Here is a 14846-nt window from a genome sequence, read left to right on the forward strand (position 1 = left end):
GCGGGCGCAGGCGCACAAAGGAGGGGGGGAGAGCTCGGCAGCATGGCCTCTCGGGCTAAGCGGAGGCGAGCGGCAGGGCCGCCTGAGTGCCGGGAGGAGGAAGGCGGCGGCGACACGGAGGACGACTCCTCGGAGGAGCCGGGCAGCGAGGAAGACAGTGACGACGACGACGAGGAGGAAGAGCTTAACCAGGTAAAAGAGCGGCCGGGGTTCGTTCCTCTTCCGGCGCCGTGGCTTTGGGAGCAGCTTCTGCCGCCGCGAAGGCCCCTCTGCGCCTCAGGGTCGTCGGTTGGGACCCATGGCGTCGGCGGTGTTTCTGCCATGCGTCTCTCGCAACGGTCCCCACCTCCAGGAGTGGGGGGTGGGCGTGGGGGGAGACGACCACCGCCGACCCTCCGACCTGTCTGTGGGGCTCTTTATAGCCCCCACCTGCCTCATCCGTCGAGGGGGGTGGAAACCAAAGGTTCCTCGTCCCTGTTGTAGAGGCAAGGGGGGCTGCATGAGAGGGCAGGGCTCAGTGTTGTGTTTTTTTAAGGGCCAGGGCTCATCCTAAGACCATATGAAGTAACTTCAGAGAGTGATTGATTGATTGATTGATTGGCGGTTCTCTGAGTATGTGCTAGGTTCCCAGCTGAAAGTGCAGGTCAGCTTTTGCCACTAATCGAGTGCAAGAATAGGTTGGTGTTAAAGCAGCTTTTGTCCAGTTGACAGACGATGACGATTACTATTTTTTTTTATTCGCCACTTTTTTCGTGGATGGGACTCCAGGCAGCCTCCACATAAAAACAAGAACCACTAAAAGCATAGGAAAAAAGCAATGATATGCTATATGCCTGTATAAAATCTGTTTAAATTATTGCAATAAGAACAGCACGGCACCACCAGCCCCATAATGAAAAGCAGTCAGTTCTGAAAAGTCTGTTGGGACAAGAAACTTAAGATTGCTTCGGGGCATATTAACACCAGCACAAAGTCTTAAGTAGGCTTAGCAGGTCACTCTTGAGAGTAGTGCAACTAGCACACTGACACTGTTACGCTATTTCTTTAATGGGACAGCAGAAGTAGGGGGATCTGCTTCAGGGGCTGTCTTTGAGTGCCTGCCAGTAAGATTGGTTAGGTCAGTGTTTCCCAACCTTTTTTGGGCAAAGGCACACTTGTTTCATGAAAAAAATCTCGAGGCACACCACCATTACAGCCCCGTGATGTCAGCGCGCAGCGTCACGCCGGGAGGGACATGAATTGCTAGCAAATTACATAATCACCTCCTTGAGGGCTGGCTCATATTCTCCGAAGGCAGAACCCCATTAATTAACAGGACAGACTCACACCATAGCCAAGACGAGGGGGGAAAACCTCAGTCATGCACAGTCATGCACATGTGGGGGCTAAATGAGGACGAAGACCGGGCAGAGAGCAGGGTTCAAATCACCCCACCTGGCCAGGACAATCCCTGGGTGCTCCCTTGGGCCACTCGCCTGACCCACCTCGCAGGGCTGTTGTTGCGAGGATAACACGGGGAGAACCACGCGCGCCCCCGGGAGCTCCTTGGAGGAGAAAGCGGGTGATGAATGCAATGCACGAAATATATGAGAGGCGACCAGGTTTTGCAGGTGAGGGGCCCCCGCCAGCCTCCGCTTCCAACACCCGGCGCAACACGCCGAAGTTTCCCCCCGGGCTCGGCTCGGGGAGCAGCGCTGCTCCCCCCCGGCTCCCCTTCGCCCTCCCGGCTCTCTCTGCCGCCCACTGGGGACCCCCCTCACCTGCCAAGTCCGGAGCGCCGGTGGAAGTTGCATGCATACATGCAGGGCGCCGCGTTGCCATTGCATTGCACTGCACTCCATGCAACGCCTGCACGCATGCATTGCCTTGCACACCCGCCAAGGGGTCTCCCCGCGGTCCGATGCGTCCCCTCCGGCGCGGATGCAGTATTGCAAAAATAACCCCCCCCCGACGCAGCCCTACCTGGGGGGCAGCCTCCGCCGCTCCGCCTCCGCGGGGATCCCCGGGCTCCATCCTGCCGCCCGATCTCCGCGGGGGCGCAGGCAGGCTGCGCGGGGTCTGCGCGGAAGAGCCCCTGCCCGCCCGGCCGCCGCCGCTGCGCTCATTCCATGGCCGGGAGAAGAGCGCTTCAAACAAAACGCCCGGCCCGCCAGGCCACGCTGGGAAACGTAGTTTGCGCACCCCGCGCGGGCGCGGAGCCCAAGGGCGAGGGGACTACGGATCCCGGCAGCCCCCGCGCCGGGGACGGAGGGGGAGAGGCCGGGTGCAGGGATGGAGGGCCGGGTGGGCGAGCGAGTGAGTGGCAGCCGCCAAGCCTTGGCCGAGAGCCAGGAAGGGACTCCCAGGAGGAGGAGGAGGAGGAGGGAGGCGCAGAGCGGGAGGGAGGGAGGGAACCCCAGGGGTCATCTAGTGACGGCGCCCCAATCGAAAATTTGACTTTTAAAAAATATATATATATTTTGAATTTTTTAATTTTTCCCGCGGCACACCAGGCAACATCTCGCGGCACACTAGTGTGCCGCGGAACAGTGGTTGGGAAACACTGGGTTAGGTTACCTTAAAAAACAGACAGGATCTTCTCCATGGTGGCCTCCAAACTGGAACTCTGTTCCAGTTGACATATGCCTTGTCGTTTTATTACATACATTTAAGTTGGCCTTGAAAAACTTTTCAATGCTGCATTTAACTGAGTCCATAGATACAGTGGTGCCTCGCAAGACGAAATTAATTCGTTCTGCGAGGTTTTTCGTCTTGCGAATTTTTCGTCTTGCGAAGCACGGTTTCCTGGGTATTAACGGTTTTAAGAAAAAGGAAACAAACTTGTAAGACGTTTTTGTCTTGCGAAGCAAGCCCATAGGGAAATTCGTCTTGCGAAGCAACTAAAAAAATGAAAAACTCTTTCGTCTTGCGAGTTTTTCGTCTTGCGAGGCATTCATCTTGCGAGGTACCACTGTACCTATATGTTCAGAGGAGCATGCTAAATGTAAATTACAGTGGTACCTCTAGTTATGAACTTAATTCGTTCCAGAGGTCCGTTCTTAACCTGAAACTGTTCTTAACTAGAGGTGTGCTTTCGCTCATGGGGCCTTTTGCTGCCACTGCGTCGCCGGCACATGATTTCTATTCTCATCCTGGGGCAAAGTTCTCAACTTGAGGTAACTCTTCCAGGTTAGCGGAGTTTGTAACCTGAAGCGTTTGTAACCTGAGGCGTTTATAACTCAAGGTACCACTGTATACACATTTCTAGTGTTACTTTGTGAGGATGTAGCCTTAAAAATGGCTTTAAAAATAAATAAATGAGACAGTTCGTTTCACAAGGAGAGCGGATGTTACTGATCATTGTCCACCCTCCCCAGGCCTCATTTAGAGTAATGTAATAGATACTACAGATTGCCACTTGTACATGGTAAGCATCTGTATCAGGTAAATCTTTAGTACTTCTAAGATTGGATGTTTCCAGTTACCCCCGCCACCCTCTTAACTTTTTTTGAGGACAATATTTCATTGCAAACACCTGTGTGATTGTCTTTTGTGCTTATTTACAGGAAGTAAATATTGAATTTGAAGCTCATTCAATATCTGATAATGATAAGAATGGAATAAAAAAATTACTGCAACAGGTATGTATGTTTCATCTGGTGACATTTGTAGCTTTTTATGTGAAAATGTAATGAAGAGAAAGAGCACAAATGCCATGAAGAAATGATAATGCGAATTAGTATAACTGTGACTTGAGTTCAAGAGTCCCTAAACTATTGCAGAACTTACATAGGTTGTTCTGTTGCATTCTGAAGCATCTTCACACACTAATCGTTTGCAGTATCTATATCCCAGTTTTACAATATTTCAGGGTCAAACTGAACATTTATCTTAAAAGCATGTTTGAATTCTGGGGGATGCTGAAGGAGGGGGTTAACTCTTTTCTCCCACACTGCTCTATTTACCCTTGAAGCTGCTCTGTTTGTTTGTGAGCAGGTGGAAGTGGTTCAGATCAGGACCCCTGCTATTGCATTCAGTAAAGAAAAAGACATGGAGAATCCCAAGTGCGGGGTTCAAAAATGGCTTGAACATGCACTCCATTGTGTCTCAAGACAGACAGATGCTAACAAGTTTGAACCTCACTGTATAGCTGGAAACTTCATTTTTTTCTGATTCCTAAATTGATTTCAACCCCCACGCACTTCAGAACTGAAGATCATGCCACAATTCTAATACAATAAATTCATATGACAGCAGGGCTAGTCTTCTCTAACCTGGTGTCCTCTGGATGCTTTGGAATAAAGTTCTCATAATCCCTGATCGTTGGCCATTGTGGCTCAGGTTGACTGGAGTTGTACCCTATAACGTGGAGAGCACAAGGTTACTGAAGGCTGGTATAAAAAGTTACATTGTGGCACTGAAAATATATGAACAGGAAAAGAATATGAATACGCTCACTGAGAAGAGGGGTTTACAACACAATCCTATTTGACTGCTCAGAAGTAAGTTCCATTGATTCAAATGGTACTTATTCCCAGATAAATGTGTGTAGGATCGGATGCCTAAATAGGGTGAACCTAAATGAATTGTACTAAAATCAATTTGTTTTGGTTCTAGAATGCTAGCCTAATGTTAGTTTTCATGGAAATTCAGTCTATGGCTGTTTCTAGCCTTCAGGGGTAGAACACTAAAAGTTGTGGCTGGCAAATCTGAGTCCACAAAGCAATATGAATCTTAATAAGTGATCCAGAAAGTGTTTTCCTACTAAAACTCTGCACCACTCTTTCCCTTCCAGCTGTTTCTAAAGGCTCCTGTTAGTACAGCTGATCTGACTGATATATTGATACAACAAAATCACATTGGGAGTGTTATTAAGGTAAGAGATCTAAACCCATCTTAATTTATGACATTTTATGGAATAAATCTGTTGATGGTTAACAAGATATATTGATCCTTGGTTAATACGACATTTGGGGCTGAAACATACATGCTTCATTCAGGGGGCATCTGTCTACAGCACACATGGTCCAGGAGTAAATAATGCATATCAACAATAATTTAAGCAAGCAACAAAATCACTTTCTGCTTACTGCTATGGTAGCAGTACTTTTGATCCAGCACTAGGATCATGATACAGTGGTACCTCTGGTTATGTCCTTAATTCTTTCCAGAGGTCCGTTCTTAACCTGAAACTGTTCTTAACCTGAAACACCACTTTAGCTAATGGGGCCTCCCACTGCTGTTGCGCCGCCGCCACACGATTTCTGTTCTCATCCTGAAGCAAAGTCCTTAACCCGAGGTACTATTTCTGGGTTAGCGGAGTCTGTAACCTGAAGCGTATGTAACCTGAAGCGTATGTAACCCGAGGTACCACTGTAGTTGATAAACAAAAGTAAGGGATAAAAACACATATCTCTAGGGGGCAAAAATCTACTTTGCATCTTTTCCCTAATTATACCTGCCCATCCTCATCTTGTATAAGTTGCAGTAGACCACAAACAGCATCTAATCTTGGCAAAATAAAAACAAAAGAATTTGAATGCAGGGCATTAAATAAAGAGAAATTATTCTTGCACTTATATTTTTAATGGGCTACTGGTCATACCTCCACCATTGATGGGACCCAGAGCAGAGCCTACCCTACAGATTGCGACCTTACTTTTAATACTGAAAATATGAACTTTTGGAAATACCTACTCTGGCCACATTTTGGGCATGGAGTAGTTATTATTTGTTGTTGGTCATGCCCAATAAGTGCTCGCAACAGTCACAGAAAAATGCACTGCATATGTTACTTATAACACTGCCGGTTATGCTAGTTTCCATTGTCCCCTGGTAAACCGTCACCAAAAAACAAAACAAAACCATTGACCAGAAGTTGTGGCACAACGGTCTACAATACTGCTGCCAAGTCTCTGAAACATTCCTAAAATCAATGGACTTAGATTGGGACATTTCACCTTGGGAACTGACTTGCCATCAGTTTTTACTCTCAGCGACCTTCGGTTTATGTTTCTGCATCCACTTATTTTGAGAAGGTAGCCCACTGCTCTGCTTGTCTGCTTGTGCTACCATATGGTCATGCAGAGGGATGGAATACAGAATAGCTGGAATGTCAGTGATCAGCTGGGAAATTCTAGCAAGATTCTGGTATGATTGGAAGTCTCTGATCTTTGATAGTTAAAGAATCTAGATTCAGTTTTATCATTTCAGATAGACATTTATCTAGCTGCTGGAACTATGGAGCAAATAGGTCACAGTGTTGAGGTGGATATACAGTGGTGCCCCGCAAGACGAATGCCTCGCAAGACGAAAAACTCGCTAGACGAAAGAGTTTTCCGTTTTTTGAGTCGTTCCGCAAGACGAATTTCCCTATGGGCTTGCTTCGCAAGACGAAACGTCTTGCGAGTTCTTGCGAGTTTGTTTCCTTTTTCTTAACGCCGCTAAGCCGTTAATAGCCGCTAAGCCGCTAATAGCCGTGCTTCACAAGACGAAAAAACCGCAAGACAAAGAGACTCGCGGAACAGATTAATTTCGTCTTGCGAGGCACCACTGTAATGGCACAGTTCTAATAGAAAAGTTATTTATTAAAATTTGTTCTTTTAAAAACGTGCTACAAGGATGACATACAGCCCAATTCTGTGTATGCCTACTCTGAAGTAAACCGCTTTGTGTTTAATAAGCTTTTTTTCTTATATATATTGACATTCTCTTCTTGACTGTTAGTAGACTATGATGCTTGCAGAAAGACTTAATAGAGAACATGCATTCAGTTGTATTTTCTCCTTTGTTTTCTGTTTAATAGCAAGCAGAACTTTTAGAGGAAAGTGATGATGATGATGATCCTGATGAGGTTTTTGGCTTCATAAGCCTGCTGAACTTAACTGAAAGGAAGGTCAGTAATACTAATTTGTATTTAACTATGATGCTAATCTGACTGTCAACTAAATTTGAATATTTTGGCACCTCAGTGTTATCCATCCTTTTCCCTTTTTTATTTCATATAGTCATGTTTTCTTTCTGTCTGGCATCAGAATGAACACAATCAATACAAATAGAAACATCTGCTGGAAATGATTAAACATCACACCCTTTCCAAGAAAAGGGAGTGAAGGAAGCCTTCATTGAGAACATTTCTTGTTCAGTATAGTTGCACACAATTCATTGGGGTCAGCAATACCTCACAATATTAAGTACAAAAACCTACACAGGTGGGATGTGGGATCTAATTGTGGCCACATTTTTTAATATAATTTGTAATTAGCATACATTTAGCATAATTAAAACTGTTCCACAAGTATAACGGTCCAATACTCATAAGCTTTGAATTATCTGTAACAATAATATATCTCAGAACTTGAAACTATAATACAATAGGCCTGCAACATACTTTGGGTTACGTTCCAGGCATTTGTGCACAAAGGTAAACTCCCGGAACAGCCCACACGTGACTAGCTTTACCTTACTGGGCTGTGGGAAGGTTGTTGAAGGCTTCTGGAAGCTTGTAGGAGGCATCCAAGAGATCTCATGGTAGCCTTACAGAGCCTTGCGCGATGTTTCCAAGGTCTGGTAAGCATGGTGGAGGGCTTTAAAACTCTTTCTTCACTAGAAAACCTGACGTGGAAAGTGCCTTGTTTTGCTGGGCTCTAGGAACGTCATGCAAGATCTTATGGGCTCTTTACAAGATCTCGCAGGATCTTAAACAGCCCCTTTCAACTGCCCCCCAGCTCTCCATTAATTTATTTATTTTCCCACTGCCCACACAAAACTGGAATTCATAAGTAAATCATGTGTAAGTTGTGGGCCTGCTGTACATAATTCTCAAGCACCCTGTGCACAATGACCACATTTCACAGCTGCATGAATTGGATAGGTAAAACGGTTCAACTAAAACAAATAATTGCTGTAACTTTCTGTCATTTTGATTGCAGACATGACACATTTTTCCTTCTCTTGTTGCCAAGCAGTTCTGAGGCTGCTTTTCTTAAAGTTCCAGGCAAGGTAGCTCTGTGTATCAAAACTCAACTCAGGGTTTGATAAATTGTAGACTTGGGTCCTGGAGTGCTGGTGCCAGTATGGATTGTTGAACGTAGGGTAGGCAATGTGTGCTACACTGGAAAAACCACCATTGGCTACCATTTGATCATGCATTTGCATGTGGTCACAGATGTCAACAGTACCTTTGGTTTCATTTAATAAATCAATAAATATAATGAACGATCTCAGGCAGGGAATTGTGGTCTGAGATTGTTGCACTATTATACATTGACAAAATAATAAGAATTTTCCTTTCTTCCTTTGATACATAATTTACAAGTGTCAGATCTTCTTGAAAAAACAAAAACACTGCTGTTGACCCTTTTGGATTCATGAGCCAGGAACTCTGGGGGAATTTAAGGCTTGTTTCTTTTTCTTCTATTTGTTGATAGGAGCCGGGGTTTTTTAGCTAATCTCCCAAGCAGCAACACAATAGTGAAATTATCGGTTGCTATATTCTATCTAGCAGGCTATAAATGTGTTAATTTTTCAACCACCACCTACCTATGTTTTGAGCTGCTGAGACAAAGCAGCCATAATTTTATGCCATATTTTGTGGGTTTGGATGGCATATATTGCCTTGTTGGATGTCTTCCTCTGAACAGCCCTAATAGTTCATTAATTGTAACATTCTCATACAGCACAAAGCAATGTGAGAGTGGCTTGATGAACATTTCACAGGTCCTGTGTAATGGGCAAGCGTCCTTCACATAAATACTTCAACATTAAAGCCCATCGCCACATCTTTTGATTCTTTTGAAGGAGGCCAGTGACATTGCGTCCTGGAAGTTTTGCAGCAACCCTCAACAATGCATTTTGCAAAGATCTTTCTGTAAACAGAGAAATGTGATCATCCAAAGCTTCTTAATTAAGAGTTGCCATTAAGTCTAGCCATCTGCTGAAGTGAAGGTGTACGTTGCTTGCAAAAATGTGCAGATGCAGTTGAGGTTGCATTGACCAAGTTAGTAAGTTTTGTATAAACAAAACAGGTTTATAAACAGGTTTTAAAACTTGTGGGGGTACTGTCAATGAACCCTAAAACCATTTGTAGTAATGTTAAGGAAAGTGAGTAATTTTTCTGGTATGAAAATTATGGAAATGTTATTTCACCTGTGCTCTCTTCCTGCATGAATGAAAAGAATGACGCAAGTCTAGGTGTCTGTTGAAATGGCAGGTGAAAACTTTTGGAGAGATCAGTCTGACGTGACACTTCATGTGTCTGACTGTGTGACTTTCTAGGTTATTTAAATATTGAAATGATAATATATATATATTTTAAAAATAATTTATGCAACTTTAAGAATCCTTTGAAGGATGTTAATTTGCAGGGGTGTAAATATGTACCGTATTTTTCGCCCTATAGGACGCACTTTTTCCCCTCCAAAAATGAAGGGAAAATGTGTGTGCGTCCTATGGGGCGGAATGCAGGCTTTCGCTGAAGCCTGGAGAGCGAGAGGGGTCGGTGCGCACTGACCCCTCTCACTCTCCAGGCTTCGCGGACCTCTCCGCAAGCAGCGGGAGCCAAGGCTGGGCTCCCACGGCTTGCAGAGAGCTGCCTGTTTGGGGGCTGGGGTCGGGGGAAGCTCGGGCCTCTCCCGCCCCAGCCCCGCGCCTGGGGGGGAAATAATTTTTTCCCCTTTATTTCCCCCCCAAAAAACTAGGTGCGCCTTATGGGACGGTGTGTCTTATAGGGCGAAAAATATGGTATATTGATCTAACGAAGTGGAACATATGTGTGATGGGATGATTAGCTGCTTGTGCGTAAAATCGTGGTCCCTCAGAGTTTGTACAACTCCACAAACCTCTGTGTGTGACAGAGCTCCTCAGACATGTCTGCCCTAGTCACTTGCAGATTCCGACAGTGGTTGTTTTCGGAAGCGCTTCCAGCATAGAAGCTCCTTAACGGAAATACGTCTTCTGGACTCACGACGTGACAGCTTCCGGCGAGGAATGGGTCTCCCTATGGGAGCTTCTGACACCTCCCCACTGTTCTCGCTGGACGTGTCCCTGAGCCCTCCCTCTTGCTCGCTTTCCCTCAGAGATCCTCCCCTTTCCCTGCTAATTCCTGCTTTAGCTGCTGCGTCTCTCTCAGCCTTCGTGAGACTTTCCTCCGGAGACCCATCTCTCCCCCTGCTGGTCCCTGCTTCCGCTGCTGAGTCCCTCCCAGCCTCCGTGAGCCCTCTCCCCACCTGTTCCTCCGATGGCAGTTCCCTGACAATATGCAAAGTGAAAAGAATAAAAATGCAAAATTGACAAAAATAATCCCAGTGGTTGACTTTAATTTGGCTTTGCAATAAGACCTGCATGAGCCATTACACTGTTTTAGAACATCACCAATGGTGCTATCAGGCAATAGCAAACTAAGTCATACTTGGAATAGATTCACTGAAATAAATGGATTTAACATTGGATATCACCTAATATCTGTTCAGTCTCTTTCTGGATGTGTGTAGTCATACTTAAGAGCTGTGGAAATAATTGAAGATTATTTCTGTAAGAAAAGATCATGTTGGTACTAGAATGGTGTTACTCAATAAACATTTAAAAACTCAGTAGGATCCAGTTGTAGTTTCCTGTTGTTTGCATTGCTTGAACAAAATTATAACCCAATGTTTTAATGCATTGATTTATCACTTTCATTTGCTTTATTAGGCCATTTATGCTGAGTACTTCATATAATTTTATAAAGTATTCTTTTAGTCATGTGGCTGGCTCTGTGGCCCTAAGCAAGAGTGGAATGCTAATACTTGGTTACCGTTTTTGCCATCCTTTCCGAATTAAAACTCCCCTACATGCATTTGTTTGAGCGTTGATTAAATAATCTAAAAAGAAATTCCTACAAATCATTAAAAGTCACAGCAAGAAATTTCCCAGAGTCCTGTAAAACAATGCCCAGAAGCTCTCTTTTCAAGTTGCCTTATGTAAATAATTATTCTGTAATGCAAAGAAAATCTATCCTTTGATTCCTAGGGTACCGAATGTGCTGAACAAATTAAAGAGCTGGTTTTAAGCCAGTGTGAGAAGAACTGTGAACAGAGTATGGTTGAACAGCTGGATAAGCTCCTAAGTGACACCACCAAGCCTGTGGGCTTCCTACTAAGTGAAAGATTCATTAATGTACCTCCCCAGATCGCTCTGCCCATGCACCAGCAACTGCAGTAAGAGCTTTTCCAAAACCATTTTTGAACAGAATTTTTTTTTTTTTATCCTCGGATGACCTCTGAAATCTTATTTAAATGGAAATGTGTAGAGTGGGGGGAAAAAGGTCCCCCGAGAAGCAGAAACCAACATTTTTAGTATTGATCTCTTAAAGTGGCCTTTGGTGCAAACATTCAATATTTCACATATTGTGTATAGGTGAGTTTTACTCATATGTGAAAGCACTTTGTAAGGGATGAAAAAAGCCACTTAGAATTACTCTGCAATATATTGGATCCAGACAAATGTGTTCTGTGAATTGTTTTGAGAGTTGTGCTGTTGCTTGGAGAACACTCACTAAAAACAGCTACATTCTAACCATTTATCTTTTATTATAGTGGCTTCTATTCCTGGCAGATTGGTTACAGAAATTTGTTTAAATTTCTGAACTTTTGACTAAACACTGGATATTTATTTTAAGAATTAAGGCTGATAAGTGAGATGCATAACCAGAGATCAGTAAGCAGTTTTAGCAAAGCTGATGCCAAGAATTCAGAGAAGACTCTTTAGTTGTTTGAAACGATTTTAAATAGTTCTGGCAGTAGAATAATTTGCGCTTTCCCCCTGGTTTCATGACCTTGTTTGTTTTGTGGTTACATCAGTTTCCTGATTCAGACATCACAGAACACTGGATTTAAGGAATATTAAATATTCATAAAAACTGGGAGCAAGGAGTGTAGAACAGACATATTCCTGGTCCAGTAAGCTATGGTTTATAGAACTGGAAGTGCCCACAGCTTTGGTTCGTGTAGGAGAGCTTCACCACAGTTTGGGCCATATACTAAATTAAACCTTGCTTAGTAGAGTTGTTGCAAACCCCTCTCCAGGCATTTGTGGTCTAGCTAAGCCAGAATTTGACTTAGCATGTTGGGTGAACTAGGCCAGTTTTTTGCCCAGTAACCACCAGCTTTTCTTCTGGAACATTGGGTAATCTTCCTTAATGCCCTTACATGTAAAAAGAGAGTGGAACAGAAATATTTAATTTCACAATTATTCCCCTAAGCAGATTATGAATTCTCCTGGGGGACCATAGGTCTGCAGGGCTCATGAAGGAAAAGTCTTCAGTTTCAACGAAGCAGCTTTTTTGCTGTGGAGTGAGATGAAGAGAGGCAGTGGGAAGAAGAGGAAGGAGAAAAAGATGCATAATCCTAAAGTTTCTTTTTATATTCTAACAACAGCAGGAGCATTTGTTGCTCAGAATGTTTTCACTCACCTCTTAAGGGATGGTGGAACAGTGTGTTTATGCACACTTCTGAGGATTGTGTTGGCACATGAGAAAGCACTGTTGTGGCAAAGCAGGCATCTTTATTTGAGGGTTGGGCTGAAAATATGTGACTCTCTTGAGTGAGGTCTGGACACAATAGAAATGTTTTCCGATTGATCTTTCCTGCAGTTGTGCATAGGTTTGACTGAAGCATGAGTAATTTTTTGGTGTAAATATGTGTTTATTTATAGGAAAGAACTAATTGAAGCTCAAAAAACAAACAAACCTTGTGGAAAATGCTACTTCTATCTTCTAATTAGCAAAACTTTTACTAATAAGAAGAGTAATATCAGAAAAAAGGGAAGCAGCAGCCGCCAGAAAGAAGAACTGATGTTTTCAAATGCTGAGGAAGAATTCTTTTATGAGGTGAGACTTCGTTGTTGTTGCTCAACTTTTTTGGTGTATTTTGATGTATACCGGGGAACCAAAAAGATTTGAGGCTGTTTTTCTTTCTAGCGTGTAGCAGCTATTGAACGTAGTCAAGGCAAATTGTTCAGCATAGATAATGCCCACAGTGGTGGAAAGGGGGCAGGGAAAACGAAGACGAAAGATCTCCATTGTTCTTGCACCCCAGTTCATGCATCTTGATTCATTGGAGTCAGCTCCAGGTTCAGTTGCCACCACTACTACAGCAGCAGCTTTGCTCGGAATGGCCTGCATTGAAGCTGTCCTTGGGGCTGAATGGGGAATGAATTTGGTTTTGCCAACCCTAGTCACGAGAGCTTGTGTCTGGCTAGTAGAAGTATAGCTTGGGTGCTGCAATCTGCTGTCAGGGATATTTCTGTGTGCAGATCTTGTCTGTGTTGATTTGAGGGGTGGCAGCTAGTGGGCTTTTCTTTCTTTTTTTGCAATGCTTCCCTGCCCCATCCTCTCCCTACCCTTTTAAACTTCCTCATTATTTGCATGCAGTGTCCCACTTGACTTAATACAGGGAGTAGTGTTTTTCATTAATTGCCTGATGATCTGCCAGATTTCAGATAATATACTTTTAGCCCCGGAAGCACTTGTAGACACATTCAATAGTTCAATCTATTGTTTATACAAAGATACTCTTTTCTCCCCAGGCATATCCCAGATTAGCCTAGCCTAGCACTGCAGTTATATTCAAGCAGACCAGACATAACAAGTTCATGGCCATATTGTACATTGCTGTAAACTGCTTTGAGTGTGATGTAAATGGAAAGGCAGTCTATACATAAAAGATAAAGAGAATTGCAATGCCTGATTTTTAAAAAAATAATAATTAGTCCTGCTTGTAGAGAGATTTGAAGATGCAGTTTTCTTTGTATGTTCCAGTTTTCAGGGGTTGCCACCATATCTGTACATTTATATATTGATTTCTCATGTTTTTAAACTTCTCGTGACATTGTATCAGTCCTTGCCACAATACTTTCTGAAAACTAAAATGTGGTTTAGAACACTTTAAAATTGACATCATGAATAGATAATATAATTTACATACATCCTATTTATTTGCATGATCAGGTAGGCATACCATGTGCCTTTAAAACAGAATATGGGAATTATCTGAAAAATAAAGAGTTGTCCAAGGCTACATCTTAACATGATGCTATTTTCCCTTGGTTCAGCCTACTGGTTCATTATATGTTTCCAGAGTCTCCTTTAGGGTGTGCAGTGACCTTTTTCAGCATTTGTCTCTGCATACTATGTAGAAGCATTCAAGCAAGTCTAAATTTGGTATGCAAGTTTATGAAACATTGCACACCAAGTTCCATAACAGGACATCGAATCTTCGGTTACCACTGTGTCTTATTAAAATGACTTTACCTGGCCTTCCTTTGTAGACAGTCTAAGTTATATAAGTATTCTTAATTCTTTTTTAAAAGGAAGCAGAAATACGGCAATTCAAATGCTTTTAACGAGTTTACTTATTTTGTTTTAGAAATCGCTTCTGAAGTTCAATTACTCAGTAGAAGAGGAAAGCGACTCATGTTTGGGAGGCAGATGGTCTTTTGAAGATGTACCCATGAAACCTTTACGAACTGTGATGGTAATCCCTGCTGACAGGATGAATGCCATCATGGATAAACTCAAAGAATATCTTTCTGTCTGAACCATTCTCTGAGCTAACGGTTTTGTGAAGTCACCATGTAAAAGTTATTCGACTTTACAGTGGTGTCTAGAAATTTTCCATACCAATTCTGCATTATTTCAGGATCTCCTTTATATTCTCATAAAGTACATCACCTACACAACTTGTTCTTATTGGCAGAGAATTGCCATTTTGAAACATCCGTGATTACAAGTGCAATAAAAAACCCCTCAAAACAGTAATCATTTAATAGTTGTTGAACACTTTTCTAACTAACTGTAGGTTGTTTCCATGTTGCCAAAGATAATAACAAAA

The 14846-nt window shown here is 43.2% G+C and overlaps 1 protein-coding gene across 1 annotated transcript; it reads left to right on the plus strand.

Moving 5' to 3' along the window:
- The first annotated feature begins 3 nt into the window (after nucleotides 1–3).
- Nucleotides 4–14773, plus strand: BCCIP (BRCA2 and CDKN1A interacting protein). Its single transcript, XM_081193065.1, has 7 exons — nucleotides 4–192; nucleotides 3546–3620; nucleotides 4775–4855; nucleotides 6785–6874; nucleotides 10987–11174; nucleotides 12670–12844; nucleotides 14382–14773. Exons 1-7 carry the CDS (start codon nucleotides 43–45, stop codon nucleotides 14550–14552), a joined length of 930 nt encoding a protein of 309 aa, XP_081049191.1. The 5' UTR covers nucleotides 4–42; the 3' UTR covers nucleotides 14553–14773.
- Nucleotides 14774–14846: the final 73 nt, after the last annotated feature.

The sequence above is a fragment of the Podarcis bocagei genome (assembly GCF_964188305.1).
Source record: "Podarcis bocagei genome assembly, chromosome: 4".
In the NCBI taxonomy this organism is placed as follows: Eukaryota; Metazoa; Chordata; class Lepidosauria; order Squamata; family Lacertidae; genus Podarcis; species Podarcis bocagei.

Bases quoted from the DNA above. Each gene is read 5' to 3' on its own strand.
- BCCIP (XM_081193065.1), top strand. From the start codon at position 43: ATGGCCTCTCGGGCTAAGCGGAGGCGAGCGGCAGGGCCGCCTGAGTGC. The intron at 4,856-6,784 runs GTAAGAGATCTA...TCTGTTTAATAG, and splicing joins ACATTGGGAGTGTTATTAAG to CAAGCAGAACTTTTAGAGGA. The intron at 12,845-14,381 runs GTGAGACTTCGT...ATTTTGTTTTAG, and splicing joins AGGAAGAATTCTTTTATGAG to AAATCGCTTCTGAAGTTCAA.